The following is an 18383-nucleotide window of genomic DNA, read 5'->3' on the forward strand; positions in this document are numbered from 1 at the left end:
TTGTAAACACACACTAAGTGAACACTAACCCCTACAGCGCCCCCTGTGGTTAACTCCCAAACTGCAACTGTCATTTTCACAATAAAGAATGCAATTTAAATGCATTTTTTGCTGTGAAAATGACAATGGTCCCAAAAATGTGTCAAAATTGTCCGTCATAAAGTCGCAGTCACGAAAAAAATCGCTGATCGCCGCCAATAGTACTAAAAAAAAAAAGATTAATAAAAATGCAATAAAACTATCCCCTATTTTGTAAACGCTATACATTTTGCGCAAACCAATCGATAAACGCTTATTGCGATTTTTTTTACCAAAAATAGGTAGAAGAATACATATCGGTCTAAACTGAGGAAAAAAAATTTATATATGTTTTTGGGGGATATTTATTATAGCAAAAAGTTAAAAATATTGATTTTTTTTCAAAATTGTCGCTCTATTTTTGTTTATAGTGCAAAAAATAAAAACCGCAGTGGTGATCAAATACCACCAAAAGAAAGCTCTATTTGTGGGAAAAAAAGGACGCCAATTTTGTTTGGGAGCCACGTCGCACGAGCGCGCAATTGTCTGTTAAAGCGACGCAGTGCCGAATCGGAAAACCTGGCCTGGGCATTTAGCTGCAAAATGGTCCGGGGCTTAAGTGGTTAAATGAGCTGTGCTATGTCGTGGCTAAGAAGCTCAAGAACCAAATGTTTTTCAGCCAGACACGTTTTTACACATGCATTTTGCCTCGTTCCTGGCCCTGGCAAAAATCACATCACGTTTGAAGCGCCATTCAGTATAATGACTCCCAAACGCACGTTTTGCCACAATTCCTAATCGTGTGAATGGGGCCTAAAGGCGGGCAGTTGTTGAGAGGAAGTAAAAGCATTGCAAAGTCTTGCCATTCTCTAAATCACTGTGTGAACGATACCCTAGGATAGAAGAAAAAAAAGAGATTTGTGACTTCCCCTCACTATAGGAAGAAGCACACTGACACAGCACAACTATCCACCATCTATGAGGGAAGAGAAGAGACTCCATCGCAATAGTCAGGACAGGGCGGCCGGTGTTCCGGCTATATGTGGGAGTTCCCGCCATCCCCGTCCTCCCTCCTATGACATGGCCGCCATGGCTCTCCTCAGCTCTCTGCTCCCCGTCCTTAGAAATTATTATATCGCAGTGAAAGTCATCCTACAACAGCTGCTGTGCCGAGCCTTCGCCTTGCCAGGTCAGACAAGTGCCTTTAATTATTTATCGCTTCTCTAATAGGAACGGCCTCTCAGTCTCAGCAGGTGTCGCCTATCGCGCATGTCGTGACGACATTGTCGCCTGCGTGGCGTTTCAATTGTCCTATCGCGATGTCTGAGTGATCGGGGTGTTGCGGTGTGAGGGGAGATCCGGGGATCAGGTTTGTACGATCTACGAGGATGAGGTGATAGGACGGGAGCCCGCTTATCCCGGTACATGTTCTGCTGAGCGCTAGCGGGGACGAGCTTCCCTCACAGTGCGTGCCCACGGCGCTCCGTACACGAGACTTCACTTCCACAGCTGTGCTTATAGAGAACTGTCATGACTGACTTGTGACAGGACAGACCCTTCAGTCATGGCTGAGCCTCAGATCAACGACCAGGAGGGGTGGAGGAGGACATGAGTCCCCCAAATGTACTCTTCTTCCAGGTCACTGTCACCAAAACATGGCCCTCAGTAGCACTAGGTTCCCATCTCTGAGCGTCACAAGTGCGTTCACAATCACTCACTTTATTGACATGTGGAGAAATGCACTACATTTTACTAAGGCCCCTTTCACATGTGCGGACCGTATGTCCGCTTTTTCATCCATCTGTTTTCAGATGAAAAAGGGACATACATTGGTCCCTATGTGATTGCGGGTGTCAGCGGATAAACATCTGCTGACACCTGTAATCACCCGCCTCCGCAAACATCCGATTTTGCGGACGGAAGAAAACCTTATTTTTTCTTCCGTGATCGGATCGAATGAACACGGACACACGGTCCGTGTCCATCCGATCCCCCATAGAGGAGAGCGGAGAAAAGACAGGGCGGTCCCTGCACAGTGTGCGGGGACCGCCCTGTCAGCCGCCGGCTCAGCGGGGATATACGGAGCGATCCCCGCTGAGCTTACGAACACACGGAGGCGGATCATTACCGATCCGCCCCGTGTGAAAGAGCCCTAATGTGCAAGGGGGCCATTAACCAATTAAGGTGAAAAAGTGGAACTTCTGCTTTCTGTGGTGCGGGTGACCCCCTTTTTGGCTATTGGTAATATTTTTTTTTTTGGGGGGGGGAGCAGGTACCCTGTTTTTACAAGCACCCATCTCCCACTTCCTCCCCCGGCTCCACGGTGCCAGATAGAAGATCACCTCCAACCCCTTCCTCCCTGCAATCTTCTGGTAAGTGTCACAGGTCCCAGAAGGTTGCCCGGCCATTCACAGTGCGTGGCTCCCGCGTGTGCAGCGCTTGGATGTAAAGCTCACAGTTAGAATGCTGGAGCCGCGGAGTGGAAGAGGAGAGGAGTGGGGGCTTCTTGTGCCCGCATTGCTGGACCGTGGGACAGGTGAGTGTCTGATTATTAAAAGTCAGCAGTTACACTTTTCTGTAGTTGCTGACTTTTTACCCCGGAAAAGAATTGGCTGCCCAATGACCGGGCCATTTTTTGCAATTCGGCACTGCGTTGCCTTAACTGACAATTGCGCGGTCGTGCTACGTGGCTCCCAAACAACATTTACGTCCTTTTTTCCTCACTAATAGAGCTTTCTTTAGGTGGTATTTGATCACCTCTGCGGTTTTTATTTTTTTACGCTATAAACAAAAGAAGAGTGACAATTTTGAAAAAAAAAATTATTTTGTACTTTTTGCTATAATAAATATCCAATTTTTTTAACTATTTTTTTCCTCAGTTTAAGCCGTTATGTATTCTTCTACATATTCTTGGTAAAAAAAAATGCAATATGCGTATATTGATTGGTTTGCACAAACGTTATAGCGTCTACAAAATAGGGGATAGATTTATAGCATTTTTATTATTATTATTATTGTTTTACTAGTAATGGCTGCAATCTGCGATTTTTATCCGGACTGCGACATTATAGCGGACACATCGAACACTTTTGACATATTTTTAGGACCATTGGCATTCATACAGCAATCAGTGGTATAAAAATGCACCGATTTCTGTAAAAATTTCACTGGCAGGGAAGGGGTTAACACTAGGGGGCGATCAAGGGGTTAATTGTGTTCCCTAATGTGTGTTCTGACTGAAGGGGGATGGGACTCAGGGAAATTACAGATCGTGGTTTCTAGCTATTAGGAACTCACGATCTGCATTTCCTCAGCTCACAGAACACATCACTGTTCTGCCTCTTGTGCCCAGAGATCACTCGTTGCCGGCGGTCATCACAACGGCCGGTCACGAGCATCGGCACCCCCTTAAAGCGACCGGCATACAGCTACGATGGTTCGCCCAGCTGAGCCAACCTGCCGCAATATAAAGCGGTTAGGACCGGGCCTATTTTTTACACTTGGTGCTTACAAGTTAAAATCATTATTTTTTGCTAGAAAACTACTTAGAAGCCCCAAACATAATATATATATATATATATATATATATATATATATATATATATATATATATATATATATATCATTTTTTTTTTTGCATATATATGCAATACATTGTCTTTGTATTTGCGCAGCGGTCTTACAAACGCAATTTTTTGGGAACATTTTGTTTTTTTATATAAAAAAATAAGACACCAGTAACGTCTATATTGGGAAAGATGATGTTGCGCAGAGTAAATTGATACCCAATATGCTTCAAAATTGCGCCAAATGGCGACAAACTTTGGTTACCAGTTTAGAGTTACAGAGGAGGTCTAGTGCTAGAATTATTTCTCTCACTCTAATGATCGTATGTATTCGTAAGTGGCTTTTTAACTTAACTTTTTATGTTTTTTAACTTTTTATGTTTTATTTTTACATTGTCCCTTTAAAAAAAAAAATAATTGGGATGACTTTATTCCTATTGCAGAGAATGTAAATGTCCCTTGTAATAGAAAAAAAAATATATATGACAGGACCCCTTTAATGTGAGATCTGGGGTTCAAAAAGACCTCCAATCTCACATTTACACTTAAAGTGGAGGTTCCACCAAAAAAAAAATATTTCACCAAAAACCTAAAAAAAAAAAAAAAAAAAAATTTTTACTCACCCTAAATAGCTGTTGCTATGCGGAAGTGCCGAATCTGCCTCTTCATCGTCCGCGGTGGATTCTCTTCTCCTCCTACACTGGGCGTCTTCTTGTGAATGGGGCGCGCTGCATTCTGGGAACTGTGTGTGTCCCAGAAAGCAGCCGGCCCATTCACAAAGAGCCGCGCTGCTCGCGCATGCGCAGTAGGAAACGGGCAGTGATGCCGTACGATCCTGGCGCTTGGAGCTGCCAGGATCGAGGATCGGCCTCGGCGGGGGCTGACATCGCTGGCGGCTAGGACAGGTAAGTGTCCTTATTAAAAGTCAGCAGCTCCAGTGTTAGCTGCTGACTTTTAATTTATTTTTTTTAATGGAACCTCCTCTTTAAATGCAATAAATAAAAAAAAAAAACATTTTTTTATAAAAAAAATTCAAATAAAAAAAAATTCCACTTTAAGACCATTGGACGGCAGTGACATTTTGACGTCGCTTCCGTCATTCAATGTTATGGAGTTGAGTGGGGGCCATCATTCCCTCACTCAACTTCCAGCCTCAGAGGAGAAAGGACCGGATCGTCTCCGCCACTACCGACTGCTACGAGAAGTGGTGGAGATGACCGGGACATGGCGGGAGGGGGATGGGCAACTCTCCGTCGCAGATAAAAGTGTTCTCACGGCAAATCGGCCACGAAGACCACTTTTATTTAAAAGTGGACCGCCCGCAGATTTTTTTTTAATAATAGGGCTATGGCAGTTATCTGCTACCATAACAACGGTATTCAATGTCAAAGTGGCGACGTATAATGGCGGCGGGGGGTCCGGAAGTGGTTAAAGAGGATCTTTTGCCTGTTTTCAAAAAATTAGAACTCAGCAGCTACAAATTCCGTAATGAGTTCCTGCCGGCCGTACATATATGCAGCCCAAATGTAAACAATTCTGTGGTGAGATTGCGTGCCCGGCTCTCTTCCAGCGCAGGGCCCGCCGGGAACCAGAAAGCTCCTGATGCCTATTTGCGATCGGGAGCTTTGCGATCATGTGATAGCTAACCACATCGGTCACATGACCGCAATGTCTGGCTTCTGGCATTTAGAACTTAAAGGGTCAGGAGGCAGTCAGCGGGAAGTGGTTAATAAAATGACACCTGTCCAAGGATCCAGCGCTGCCCTTACCCAAGCCAGTTTCTCGTCTGTCGCGTCACCGGTTGTGACTCTTGCCACTTCACAGCCAGCTTCCCACTGCGCTGTGCGAATGGTCACGCAGCCTTATGGGACCTGTGATGTGTCCTAAGGGGATGGGGGGAAGTCAGAACTTCCAGTGGAATCACCTAGGAGATCCAAGATCCGGCCAGAAGTGGGAGCAGGTACCCATCCTCCCCCAAAAATGCCCAAGGTGGTAAGAGGATGGGAGAGGAGGACATAAAGCGGAATGTCCCATTTACGCTAGGTTCACACCTATGTTTGTGGCTTTCTAGTTTGCAACCGCAGCCAAATCACACTGCTCTTAGGAGACATGCGGGGCTGCCATTCATTTTGAATGCCACCTTTACACATCTTACCCTGAGGCGCGTTTGCAGGGGCAGGAACTACATGCAAATCGCATGGTCAGAAAGACCATGTGGTTTCCCTGCAGCTGCGTTATTGAAAAGGGTTTTATTTTTTCAGAAATACAAGCACAGCAGCCCATTCGTTTCTAACAGAGTGAAGAATTGCTTTAATGTTACCAACAATAAAGACTACAAAAAGTTTATTAAAGTAGAACTATGGACAACGTTTTTTTTTTTTTTCATTTTGGATAGAGCAAGGGAGGGTTATAACCCCTGTCAGATTTTTTTAAATAGTTTTGCCATATGCGTCCCACTGGGGAGATTTCCCTACACTTTCTCAAAGCCATAACAGGAAGTGAGAGGAAATCCCTGCAAATGAAGGGTATTCCTTGGGTGCCCCCAGGTCACCAGAACTAATGTTGCCATTTGAAGATTCTTCCTCTGTTACTTTTCTGGGGACAACCCACAATTTGTGATTTTCTTTTAGTTTCACTTTCAATGATGAGTGTAAACAGGACAAATGGAGAGGGTGAATCTCCCTAATAGGGGCACAGACAGCAATAAAAACCGGACAGGTGGTCTAATCTTTCTCCACTCCATCCAAAACGACATGAAAGATTTGCCTTTAGTTATACTTTAACTCTCATGGCTTCTCGGCCTTTTGGCTAAGATCAAGTGTAGTATCTGTTCTTATCAGTTGTCAGAGGAGCGCTGAAGCACCTCCATTGAGAGGGTGGATGCAATCCAATGACGTCATTGCACCTGGTAGGATGGTTTCAGCAGTGACTACGCCGTGCTGCCCGACAGATACTGGGGGCCGGCCCATGGTCTAGTCTGAGCCATCCTGGTGAGGATGGGTGCTGCACTGGTCTGGTCTTTTTGCCGAGTTCTAGTCTGGCTTTCTGGTGTAAGTGCTATCTCTGTCAGCGATCCGGTTGGAGGAGCTGGTAATGCCCTGGGATAAGATGGGGTAGGACCATGCAAATCCGCCGGGTTGACGGAGGGTCTGGAAGGGCTAGTATTGGTGGAGGCTGCTACCTGAGCGGCACTGGCCGGTCTGGGGGTTGGATATGGAACGAAAAGCCTATGGTGCATGTGCCCCTGGAGTGGCAGTCCAGGGGTATCTTAGAATCACTGTGTGTGAGGGACACTTTGATTTAAGGATACCACGATCACTGCACCAGCTACACGCTTTTTTTAGCACTTGCCTCCTGGGCCGGGCCTTTTGGCTAGGACTGGAGGAATTTTTTATTCCTGGCCAGAGGGCCTGGTCATTGTTGAACACAATGACCACTTCTTTCACTCTCCTCTTCACTATCCCTATCCCCCACTTTATTTAATTTATTGCCTATGTTTTGTCACGTTTTTGTCTTTTTTTGTTTGTGCACGTTTTGTCTCACTGTGTGATCAGTAGGCCAGCCCTGAACGTCTTGGGAGTGGGTGGACATGACCTTCTGGCTTAGTTCGCCTGCTCTCAATGGGGTCTCCCTTCAGGGGAGCCCCACCTAGTACTGGGAGGGTTCTGTTTTGGCAGTCCCTCCAAAGAAAGTTGGGTCCGTGTCGGCTTCGGTTGCTCGGACCACAGTACCTCAGTTTTTTGGGTGTGTTCACACGCCATAGGCTTTTCAAAAAAAAGAAAATACTTTAACTCTCATGAACAGTATAGAAAATGATCTGTCTTGTCACTGGCCTCACTTTCATGGAGTATTCTCTACAGTTTATGCAGAGATCATTCCCTGGGACACTGCAGGCTTCACACATTATGCATTCAGCCCAGTCTGTTTGGACAGTATGATCATCTGACTTGGCACTATCCACAGGCAGCTTAACTCTTCAATAAGGCACAGAAGTTGAAACATTTGAAGTGTAATGTCGCGTACACATGATCTTTTTTCGGCATGAAAAAAACCCAACGTTTTTAAAAACTTAATTTAAAATGATCGTGTGTGGGCTTCACATCGTTTTTCGGCTTCTGAAAATTTTTCGTTTTTCGGGTTGTAAAAAATGATCGTGTGTGGGCTAAAACGACGTTTTAAACCCGCGCATGCTCAGAAGCAAGTTATGAGACGGGAGCGCTCGTTCTGGTAAAACTACCATTCATAATGGAGTAAGCACATTCATCACGCTGTAACAAACAAAAAAGCGCAAATGGTCGTTTACTAACAAGCAATCGGCTAAAAGCAGCCCAAAGACGAATAGAACTTCCCCTTTAGAGTGCCGTCGTACGTGTTGTACATCACCGCGCTTTGTTCATCATTTTTAAAAAAAACGATGGTGTGTGGGCAACATCGTTTTTATTGATGAAGTTGGAAAAACTTTGTTTTTTTGGACATGCTGAAAAACAACGGTTTTTTTTTTCATGCCGAAAAACGATCGTGTGTACGCGGCAATAGAAGATAATGACTTTCCTGAGCTCTGTCTGCAAAATACCAACAGTGACTGAGGGAACATGGGAGAAATGAGGAGGGTATAGCTAGAACTGAACAAAATATCACCAAACAGGTGGGGAGGACAGAGGAAGATACAAAACTTACATAGTAAACCAGCTGTAGTGACCCAAAGCTGCCAATAGGTGTCAGCATACTACAAAACAATAATAACCTGATGCAGTTCAATAAAACGCAGAGAAATTACATGAAGGGGGGCAGAACACATACATATTTAGCAATTTATGTGCCAAAAAAAAGATGTCACACAACAATTAATTAATATTTTGCATGATGGTGTTGTGCTGTTTATCCGTACAAATCCACCTTTGTTCTCTTCCGTGCAAGCAGTGTTACTCCTTGTTCTTTGTATCTCCTCACTTCAGTATTTACACCCTTATTCTTATTGTTATCAATGCGACAGTCAAAGTTAAAAGCCAAAGTCACATTCAAGTCGCACCCATCCAAAGTTGCTTCAAAATGGCAATGTAAAATTGCAATGGAAATTTCATGCATTTGGAGTCGCTCAATTGCGAATGAAACCTAAGGCTGCATTCACACACGATTGTGGGCGGAATCTGTCCTATTCCACCCTGCGTTTTTAAATGATGGCAAAACGTGGGATGCAATTGCTGCGATTGTCTCACAGTCAATTGCGGCAAATCGCAATGTGCAACGCTGTCACCCAAAAGAAGCTCATGTTTCTTTTTGGAACAAGCATCACACATTTGCAGCGCGACAATCACAGCAAAATCACAGTGTGATTGGGTTATCATTAGAAGTAATGGCATTGCAAATGCGTCCTGCATTTTTCAACCATTTGAAATCAATGGGTGGAATCGCAGCGATTCTGCCTGCAATCATGTGTGAATGCAACCTAGGGCAGGAAAAATGTGCTGACATTTACTTTAGAAAATTATGTATTTCCCTTTGTTGTTAATCCTCCTTATTTTATTTATTTATTTGACAAACCTATAACATATAACCTGTGAAAGTAGCTCCTGGTCCATAGAATAGGAATTTTCAGGCATCGGTTTATATCCTTAGATATTTCCAGTGCCCTGGGAGCCACAAAAACAGTGATATTCTGTTGCAAGAGCTTTTTTCAGAGCTTGTGTGGTCATGGGCCTCCAGTCACCCCTTCCCATTGTCAGCTTAATGCTGTGGGTGACCAAATAGGCCAATAGGTAAGTGCAGGGAACGAAGGAATGCAACTCGGAGCATAACCTAGCTTTGTAGATCTTATCCCCCGTACACACGTGTGGGATTTCCGACGGGAAAAGTTTCTGTCGGAAATCCCGAGGGTAAAGCCGAGAACCTGCTCGGGCAGTCTTTCCCCCTACACACGGCCGATTTTCCTGACAGGAAAACTGCGATGAGCTTTGGTCGGGAATCCCGCTCACGTGTATGATCCATCGCAGTTTTTCCCATAGGAAAACTGCCAAAAACCGCCAGGCAAAAGTCCGCCGGTTTTCCCAACGGCAAAAAGAGCTGGTTCTCTTTATTTGTCCTGCGGGGATTCCTGGCCAAAAGCTCTCCTCGCAGTTTTCCCGTTGGGAAAACCGGTCGCGTGTATGAGGCATTAGATTGTTCTCATACATATATATAGGGGTTTTTCACATCGGTTTATTTTTTCCCGGTTTGAAATACAGCCATATATCATGACATAAAACATGCCTCACACAGGCACATTGGGGACAGTGATACTGGATTGTGTAGAGATGTTTGTGGTGACAAGTTGTCCTCCATGCACTTAGTGATGTACTTTAATTACAGTGACTTACTGAGATTTCACCTGTAATTTGGACCACTGTTGGCAGACACAGTACTGGTGTTCTCACTATGACCTGAGCTTTGCTGACAGAGATAACTTAATTACTTTATGATAGTTTTTATCATTCACTTCTGTAGAGTGTAAGGGCTCTTTCACACGAGCGGATCAGTAATGATCCGCTTCGTGTCCGCAAAAGCTCAGCGGGGATCCTCCGTAAAGTCCCAGCTGAGCTGGCAGCTGACAGGGCGGTCCCCGCACACTGTGCAGGGATCGCCCTGTCTTTCCTCCGCTCTCCCCTATGGGTGATCGGATGAACACGGACCGTATGTCCGTGTTCATCCGATCCGGCAGACGGAAGAAAAATAGGATTTTCTTCCGTCCGAAAAATAGGATCTTTGCGAAGGCGGACGATTACGGGTGTCAGAGGATGGTCATCCGCTGACACCCGCAATCACATAGGGACCAATGTATGTCCCGTTTTCATCCGCAACGGATGGATGAAAATGCGGACATACAGTCCGCACGTCTGAAAGTGCCCTAAAACATGTCAGAATAACATGTGGAACCCAGTTGTTGCAGTTTTTATTAAAGCAAACCTGTACTGCACAAATATCTTTGCTGCCATTGTACTCTCCTAGTTGCTGGGTGCCATACTGATTGCAAGGTGGCATGCTTTCTTAGCCTTCAGCCTAAGGCAAGCCATAAGTGATGCAATTTTATTTCCTTCCACTATGGGTGTATGGAAAGAAAATGGCTTGATTTCCACATCAGCAGAGTCAGGGCTGATGGGGCAGACCCTCCCTGCAGCACTCTTGTATTCTGCGAGCAGGGAGCCTTCCTGGCTGGCAAACATCTGACAGGATGTGTGACAGACCCAACTGGGACAGGGGCTTTTGGAGGGGGACTACAGGGTAGCATTGTGATAGACCAAACTAGGACAGGGGCTTTTGGAGGGGACTGTAGGGTAGCCTCTTGACTACTGACTATGTGCCCTGGCATTTGAGGGAGCTACAAGCATCCAGGAAGCTGTCCTGTTATATAATGCAGGAGGACATGTTATTACCATGTTTAACAATCAAGGAACCCATGATGGTCTCTATAAACTCAGTGAGAAGATTAAAGTGAAAGGAAAGTTGGTTAATGAGATCTGTTGCCTGACTGTCTGGGGTGGGCACTATCTAACTAATCAATGCTCGTCTGGGGGCCTAGCTGTTAATTAGCTTACTGGTTAATTAGTTAGCTGTTGATTGGATTGCTGTTTGATTAGATCACTGTTCGCTGCTGGTTGTTCATTGGATGTAGTGTTAGATGTACTGATGATATTAAAGTTTGCATTCTTTAGGATATTGTGATAAAGCTTTTATCTGATTTTGTGTGCTATAAATTCTGTGTAATCTTACAATAAAAAGTTCCAGCTTGCACCTGAACTAGTGTCTTCTAGTTCTTGGGTGTAATTCTCAGCTATAATACCTGGTTCCTGGTTTTAGGGTGGAGGAAGCTGTATTTTGGCGGAGGTGGGGTGCCAGGTGGTCCATCACAGGCTAGTTGTACTGAAGTTGGTTGATGGATCAACTCCAGTTAGCCAGCATGCCCGATAGATGGATTGAATCTCAGCTGGTTGCTACTGAACTGGCCAAGACTCGTCTCGATCCATCTATGTCCGGCTTATGCCGCGTACACACGATCGGTTCAACCGATGAGAATGGTCTGATGGACCGTTTTCATCGGTCAAAACCGATCGTGTGTGGGCGCCATCGGTTATTTAACCATCGGTTAAAAAAAAAGCCAACTTGTTTTAAATTTAACCGATGGATTCCTAACCGATGGGGAAAAAAATCCACGCATGCTTGGAAGCATTGAACTTCGTTTTTTTCAGAACGTCGTTGTGTTTTACGTCACCACGTTCTGACACGATCGTTTTTTTAACCGATGGTGTGTAGGCGCGACGGATCAGTCAGCTTCATCGGTTAACCGATAAACGGTCCATCGGTCCGTTCTCATCGAATGGACAGATCATGTGTACGCGGTATTAGTCTCGGTTCACAGTTATGCGGTGCGGGATTCACAATGACTCCAGTGCAACAAAAAAAAGTTGCATTTACAAAATGAACGGCTCAAATCACACAGCAAAGAATCACATGTGAGTTGGCAGGAATAGAAGGAAAAAGAACCGCTGCTCCAGGTGTATGATGAAAACCTGAAATGAAATGTCTCATAGAGTGCCAGCCCCGGCCCGCCTCCTTGGGAAACTTGTAAGAGAAGAAGCGAAACGGCTGCACATCCAGAGATTCTGATTGCCTTTTATTGTTCACAGTGAATACACCAACACAAAGTCACGTAGACGCGTTTCACACATACATCTTGTGCTTAATCATTACATCAGTAATGATTAAGCACAAGATGTATGTGTGAAACGCGTCTACGTGACTTCGTGTTGGTGTCTTTGGTGTCATCACTGTGAATAATAAAAGGCAATTGGAATCTCTGGCTATGCAGCCGTTTCTTTTTTTCTCTTATGCGTTGGCAGGAATGCTGTTCGATTTCTGTCCGAATCACACGCGGTTTCCCGCACTGCAATAGTGTGAACTAGCACTTAGGGGGGAATTCACGCCTGCAAATGCACCCGATGCCAATTGCATGGAAGAACCAGCCAGATTACATGCATGTGATTGCTGCACTAATGATTACGTACAAACGGCTGTGATTAGCTGTGGGAGGTGGCAGCCTCCCACTGCAGGGAATGCACCCTAATAGTAGGTTGGTAGACACTGCTAGCATTTTCAGGAGGAATCTCAGCAATGACAACCTCCTTATTCATTTAGTACAGCTTTCCTGAAGGAATTCTCACCCTTTCCTGCATAGCCCCCTCTACCCGAGAGTGCCCGGGGGTAGTCATTATGACTTGTAGATTGGCAGGCACAACTATGTCCACAGGTAATTTAGTAAAAGCACTAAATTGGTCAGTTAGACCCCTTTCACACTGAGGAGTTTTGCACTGCATACTCAATGTGAAAGCCCGAGGGCTTTCACACTGAGGCGATGCGCTGGCAGGAGAAAAAAAATCTCCTGCCAGCAGCATCTTTGGAGCGGTGAGAGGAGCGGCGTGTATACCGCTCCTTCACCGCTCCTTCCCATTTAAAACAATGGGAAACCACGGCAATACCGCCCACAATGCGCCTCTGCAGAGGCGCATTGCGGGCGGTATTAACCCTTTATCGGCCTCTAGCGGGAGTTAATACCTCACAGCTAGCCGCCAATTCCCGCGGTTAAGCGCCGCTATTTTTAGCGGCGCTATACCGCCACCGCGGCTCCCGCCCCAGTGTGAAAGGGGCCTAATGGCAGCCTCCATATTTCACTCAGTACAGGTTTTCTTCAAAGATCTTTTTTCTTCAAAGATCACTTTTTTAGGACCGAGTACAAGTACCGATACTTTTTTTCATGTACTCGCCGATACCGAATACCGTTACTTTTTTAAAAATGTGTAGTATCGGTATCGGAACAACCCTAGTATGGGGGCATGGATGGAACTGGGATTGGATCGGGGGGGATGGAGCCGGAATGGTATGGTGGATGGATGGAGCTGGGATTGGATCGGGGGGTGGATGGAGCAGGGATGGGATTGAGGTGGGGTGTATGGAGCTGGTATGGTATGGGGGCATGTATGGAACTGGGATTGGATCGGGGGAAAGGATGGAGCCGGAATGTTATGGGGGATAGATGGAGCTGGGATTGGATGGGGGGGGGGGGGGTGTATGGAGCAGGGATGGGATTGAGGTGGTGTTTGGAGCTGGTATGGTGGCATGTATGGAACTGGGATTGGATCGGGGGGATGGATGGAGCCAGAATGGTATGGGGGATGGATGGAGCTGGGATTGGATGGGGGGGGTGTATGGAGCAGGGATGGGATTGAGGTGGGGTGTATGGAGCTGGTATGGTATGGTATGGGGGCATGGATGGAACTGGGATTGGATCGGGGGGATGAATGGAGCCAGAATGGTATGGATGGATATTCTCTTACCCAAATCACTCAAAGTAAACTTTTTGCCTGTCCCCCCTCACTCACCCACTTCTTCATCCCCCCTCCAATACTCACTTTTAGATTACATAGATGACAAACCTCTGCGCGCTTGAGGTACAGGTGCCTCCTTCCCTCCTCCTCCTTTGACCCCTGTGCACAGGAGGAGGAAGTGCCGGTTCAGTTTGCTTTGTTCCACAGTGCAGCTGGGGAGAGGAAAGATGCCAGCTGCAATGCACAGTGGGGTGGAGCGGAAATACAATTCGCTATAGCAAGTAACAACTGTAATAGTATAGTACTTTGAGCCTTGTATGTCCTCTTAGCAGCTTTAGCAGTATGCTCATTTACCTGACTATAAGTCAGGGCTCGACAAAATCCGGCACCCGGTCGCAATTGAGACAAGAAATTGTTACCTGGCGCCCGAGGAAGCTTAGACCTGCAGAAGGCCGCAGCCTCAATTACCGGCCGGGGCCCGCCGCGATCGCGCGAAGACACAGGATCCAGTGGCTTTGCGGCCTTCTGCAGGCCTAAGCTTCCTTCTGTGGCCTGGCACCATCTTGTGGTGGCCGTTGGCATTACACGTAAAACAGCAGTTCTAATGTGCTTTTCACTGCCATCTCCTTCCCTCTAATTAAAACCCCCAAACATTATATATATTTTTTATTCTAACACCCTAGAGAATAAAATGGCGGTTGTTGCAATACTTTCTGTCACACCGTATTTGTGCAGCGGTCTTACAAGTGCACTTTTTTTGGGGGAAAAAATACACTTTTTTAAATTAAAAAATAAGACAACATTAAAGTTAGCCCAATTTTTTTTTCTATATTGTGAAAGATAATGTTACACCGAGTAATTGATACCCAACATGTCACGCTTCAAAATTGCATCCGCTCGTGAAATGGCGACAAACTTTTACCCTTTAAAATCTCCATAAGCGCCGTTTAAAGAGGAGGTCTAGGGCTAGAAATATTGCTCTCGCTCTACCAATCATGGTTTGGTTTGGAGTGCGGCCATCCATCTTTCATTTTACGCCAATGCTTGCCTAGTGCACTGCCAGCACCCTTGGAATCCTACACCTGTGTATGACCCTATAGCAGACCCACCTTGAGCGGTGATTTTCCTTCTTCTAGCGGACAAAAAAGGGTTAATACTGCCCGATTGATTTCAATGGGAAGGCGCGGTATAGGAGCGGTAAACACCCTGCTCCTATACCGCTCCAAAGATGCGGCTAGCAGGACTTTTGGAGCGGTCCTGCTACCGCACTGCTTCAGTGTGAAAGCCTTCGGGCTTTCACATTGAAGCCTGCAGGGCATGATTTTTTCATGCGGTATAGCAGCGCTATATTTAGCGCTGTACCGCATGAAAAACGCCTCAATGTGAAAGGGGTCTTACTTTCTTAGCTGGCTCCTAGATTCCAAGCAAATTTGTCAAACCCTGCTATAAGTAATTATTTTCATTATTTGCATACAGATATAAACTGGTTAGCTATAAGACAGCCTTTCATAATATCGACACAGGGATGTTTCCTGGGATCATTTGCAAATTTACATACAACAAAACAATGGTAGGTTCTTGAGAGATTGCTAAGAGTGTTAAATATCTACAATACTGCCATACATGACTATTATCTGTCAACCAACATTTGACTGTCTAAACGGCAAACTAAATGGTCCTTATAATATTCCTTTGCAGTTAAATACATAAAGACAGCTCTACCCAAATACAGAATTTAAAATCTGAGCTGATGAGCAGTGTCAGATCTTATAAAGAGGCTCAAATCACTGGCCTGTTAAACTCTTTCCATAACACATTCACCCAAATCAAGTATATTGGGGTATAAAATAGATCTTCTGGAGTTGCTGCATTATGAATCAATATTAATCTAACCATTACATTTAATATTGTATTTTAAACATACTTTAACAAAATGTCACTAAACTTGTGGCCATACTTAAGCATCCTCATTTATCTATATCTTCCTGCCTTTTAGCAGATCCATATTAATGACTGAAGGCATAACTGAAGAAGAGGAACACTAGGGAGACTATGGAAGCTAAAAGCAATGAAGTCTTTCAGCCAGATCTAAAGCTGGTTGCCCACCCTAGGGCAAAGAGTAAAGTATGGAAGTACTTTGGATTTGATACAAATGCTGAAGGATGCATTCTGCAGTGGAAGAAGATCTACTGTCGTATATGTATGGCTCAGATTGCCTATTCTGGAAATACTTCCAACCTTTCTTACCATCTTGAGAAAAACCATCCAGATGAGTTCTGTGAGTTTGTAAAAAGTAACACTGAACAAATGCGGGAAGCATTTGCTACTGCTTTTTCTAAGTTAAAACCTGAATCATCCCAACAAGTTGTTCAGGAGTCATTAATAATAAAGAACCCTCATAGTTTTGATGGGAAGAAGCAAATTGAAGTGTCATCTGCTGTAGTAAACATGATTTGTGAAGGTATGTTCCCAGCTTCCATATTGGATGAACCTACTTTCAAATCCCTACTGAAATGTCTGGATCCAAGGTTTGACATACCGAGCAGAAAATATATAAGCAGCAGGGTTTTGCCTGAAAAATATCACACAGTTAGGGATGTTTTGTTGAAAGAACTGGTTGATGTTTTGTGGTGTGGTATTTCTACTGATATGTGGAGAAATGATTATCAGAATAGGTCATATGTGACCCTTTTCATTCACTTCCTGACTCCTGATCTTTCTAGTTGTTTGTCTTTGAGCTCCCGGTGTTTAAAGACATTTGAAGTACCTGAGGAAAACAAGGCAGAATCAATCACACGAGTTCTGTATGAAACTTTTATTGAATGGGGAATAAGTAACAAAGTTTTTGGTGCTACCACAGATTACAGAAAATACATTATTAAAGCATGTTCCCTCCTGGATATACCTATAGAAATGCCTTGCTTAGGCCAAACATTTGACATGGGAATACAGCAAGCTTTTCAGCTCCCAAAACTGGCAGGACTTCTTTCAAGGTGTAGGAAGTTGGTGGAATATTTTCAGCAGTCTTTTGTTGCACGGTACATGCTTTGTGAGAAACAAAAACAGCAAAACACTCTTAGTTGCATGCTTATAAGCGATAAAGTTTCATGGTGGGGTAGCACACTTGCAATGCTGCAGTGCCTTAAGGAACAGCAGTTCATGCTAGCTGGAGTTTTGGTAGAGGACAGTAATAATCATCATCTCATGCTTGAGGCAAGCGAATGGAATACCATTGAAAGTCTGGTGGACTTGCTGCAACCTTTTAAACAAGTCACAGAAATGCTGTCAGTGTCAAAATATCCCACTATAAGTATGGTAAAGCCTCTTTTACATATGCTCCTTAACACATCATTAAACATCAAGGAGACTGACCTAAAAGAAATAAGCATGGCCAAGGAAGTCATTGCCAAAGCTTTGTCGGCTACTTATCAACAGACACCTGAAATAGATATGTTTTTAAACGTTGCAACCTTTTTGGATCCGAGGTACAAAAGGCTTCCATTCCTGTCTGCATTTGAACGTTCTCAGGTCGAAAATCGTGTTATCGAAGAAGCAAAAAGTTTGCTGGACAGAAATAAAGAGCACTTAAGAACTGAGGAAAAAGTGTATACAATTCCACAAGAACCACCAGTAAAAAAAATGTTGATGTCCTCTACCACTCTTCCATCCAGTAATATCAACAACATGCTGGCTGAAATCTTCTGCCAGTCTGGTGCTTCTGAAGACCAAGAAGAGTGCCATGCTCAAGTGGTTGAGGAACTGAGCAATTTTAAATCCCAAAAAGTACTTGGATTGAATGAAGATCCACTGAAATGGTGGTCTGATCGTTTGCAGTTATTTCCTCTGTTGCCAAAGGTTCTCCAAAAATATTGGTCTATTGCTGGCACCAGAGTATTCCCTGGGCGTCTTTTTAGTTCGTCATCAAATGTTGTAATTGCTAAGAGGAACAGATTAGCTCCTGCTCATGTGGACGAACAAGTGTTTTTGTATGAGAACACAAGACATTTTTCAGAAGCAGAACCCGAGGATGATTATGAAGGAGATTGGGGATTCCAACAAGAACATTTTTTTAATTTGAATGAATCAGTTGGCGTAGGCAGTAGTATATTTTCAGTTAGGGACAGTGGGTTTGTTTAAATGCCTGCAACTGGATGAATTTGCCTTTATGAATCTTACCAACTACCAGAATATGTGGGCCTACTAGTATGTAAAATCTATAAAGGCTTACATGTATCAGTTACTGTGATGAGTCCATTTTAAATGTGTATATTGTTTAAAAATTACAACCAAAGCTTTGTTCTAATGTCATATTTAATATTTATTCTGTGTAGACTATATTTAAAATAATAACAGAATTAGAATAATTTATTACAGTAAATGTAAATTGTTTTATTAGATGTCCAGCAAAACACATTAAATAGTATGTGGTCTTTTTAGATGCCTTATT

General features: G+C 44.3%; 2 protein-coding genes and 1 pseudogene across 4 annotated transcripts in view; all 3 read left to right on the plus strand.

The window, feature by feature from the left end:
• DHRSX (dehydrogenase/reductase X-linked) overlaps positions 1–18383 on the plus strand; it is a 631492-nt gene that overhangs the window by 184718 nt on the left and 428391 nt on the right. Inside the window, exon 1 of one of the 2 annotated variants that reach the window (XM_040338180.1) lies at positions 1283–1387. The exons of the other annotated variant lie outside the window; for it this stretch is intronic. The gene's annotated coding sequence lies outside the window, so the exon portion shown is untranslated. Of the gene's footprint in view, positions 1–1282; positions 1388–18383 lie in introns of those variants that run through there. 2 annotated transcript variants of the gene reach the window in all.
• On the plus strand, positions 927–18381 carry ZBED1 (zinc finger BED-type containing 1). 2 transcript variants are annotated; one of them, XM_040338178.1, is made up of 2 exons: positions 927–1207; positions 15933–18381. In XM_040338178.1, exon 2 carries the CDS (start codon positions 15989–15991, stop codon positions 18071–18073), a length of 2085 nt encoding a protein of 694 aa, XP_040194112.1. In that variant the 5' UTR covers positions 927–1207; positions 15933–15988; the 3' UTR covers positions 18074–18381. The 2 variants fall into 2 exon arrangements, with proteins under 2 accessions (XP_040194112.1, XP_040194113.1); XM_040338179.1 differs by having other exon boundaries at positions 15936–18381.
• On the plus strand, positions 6373–6476 carry LOC120929921 (annotated as a pseudogene).

The sequence above is a fragment of the Rana temporaria genome, chromosome 2 (assembly GCF_905171775.1).
Source record: "Rana temporaria chromosome 2, aRanTem1.1, whole genome shotgun sequence".
NCBI lineage: Eukaryota > Metazoa > Chordata > Amphibia > Anura > Ranidae > Rana > Rana temporaria.

Bases quoted from the DNA above. Each gene is read 5' to 3' on its own strand.
- ZBED1 (XM_040338178.1), top strand. From the start codon at position 15,989: ATGGAAGCTAAAAGCAATGAAGTCTTTCAGCCAGATCTAAAGCTGGTT.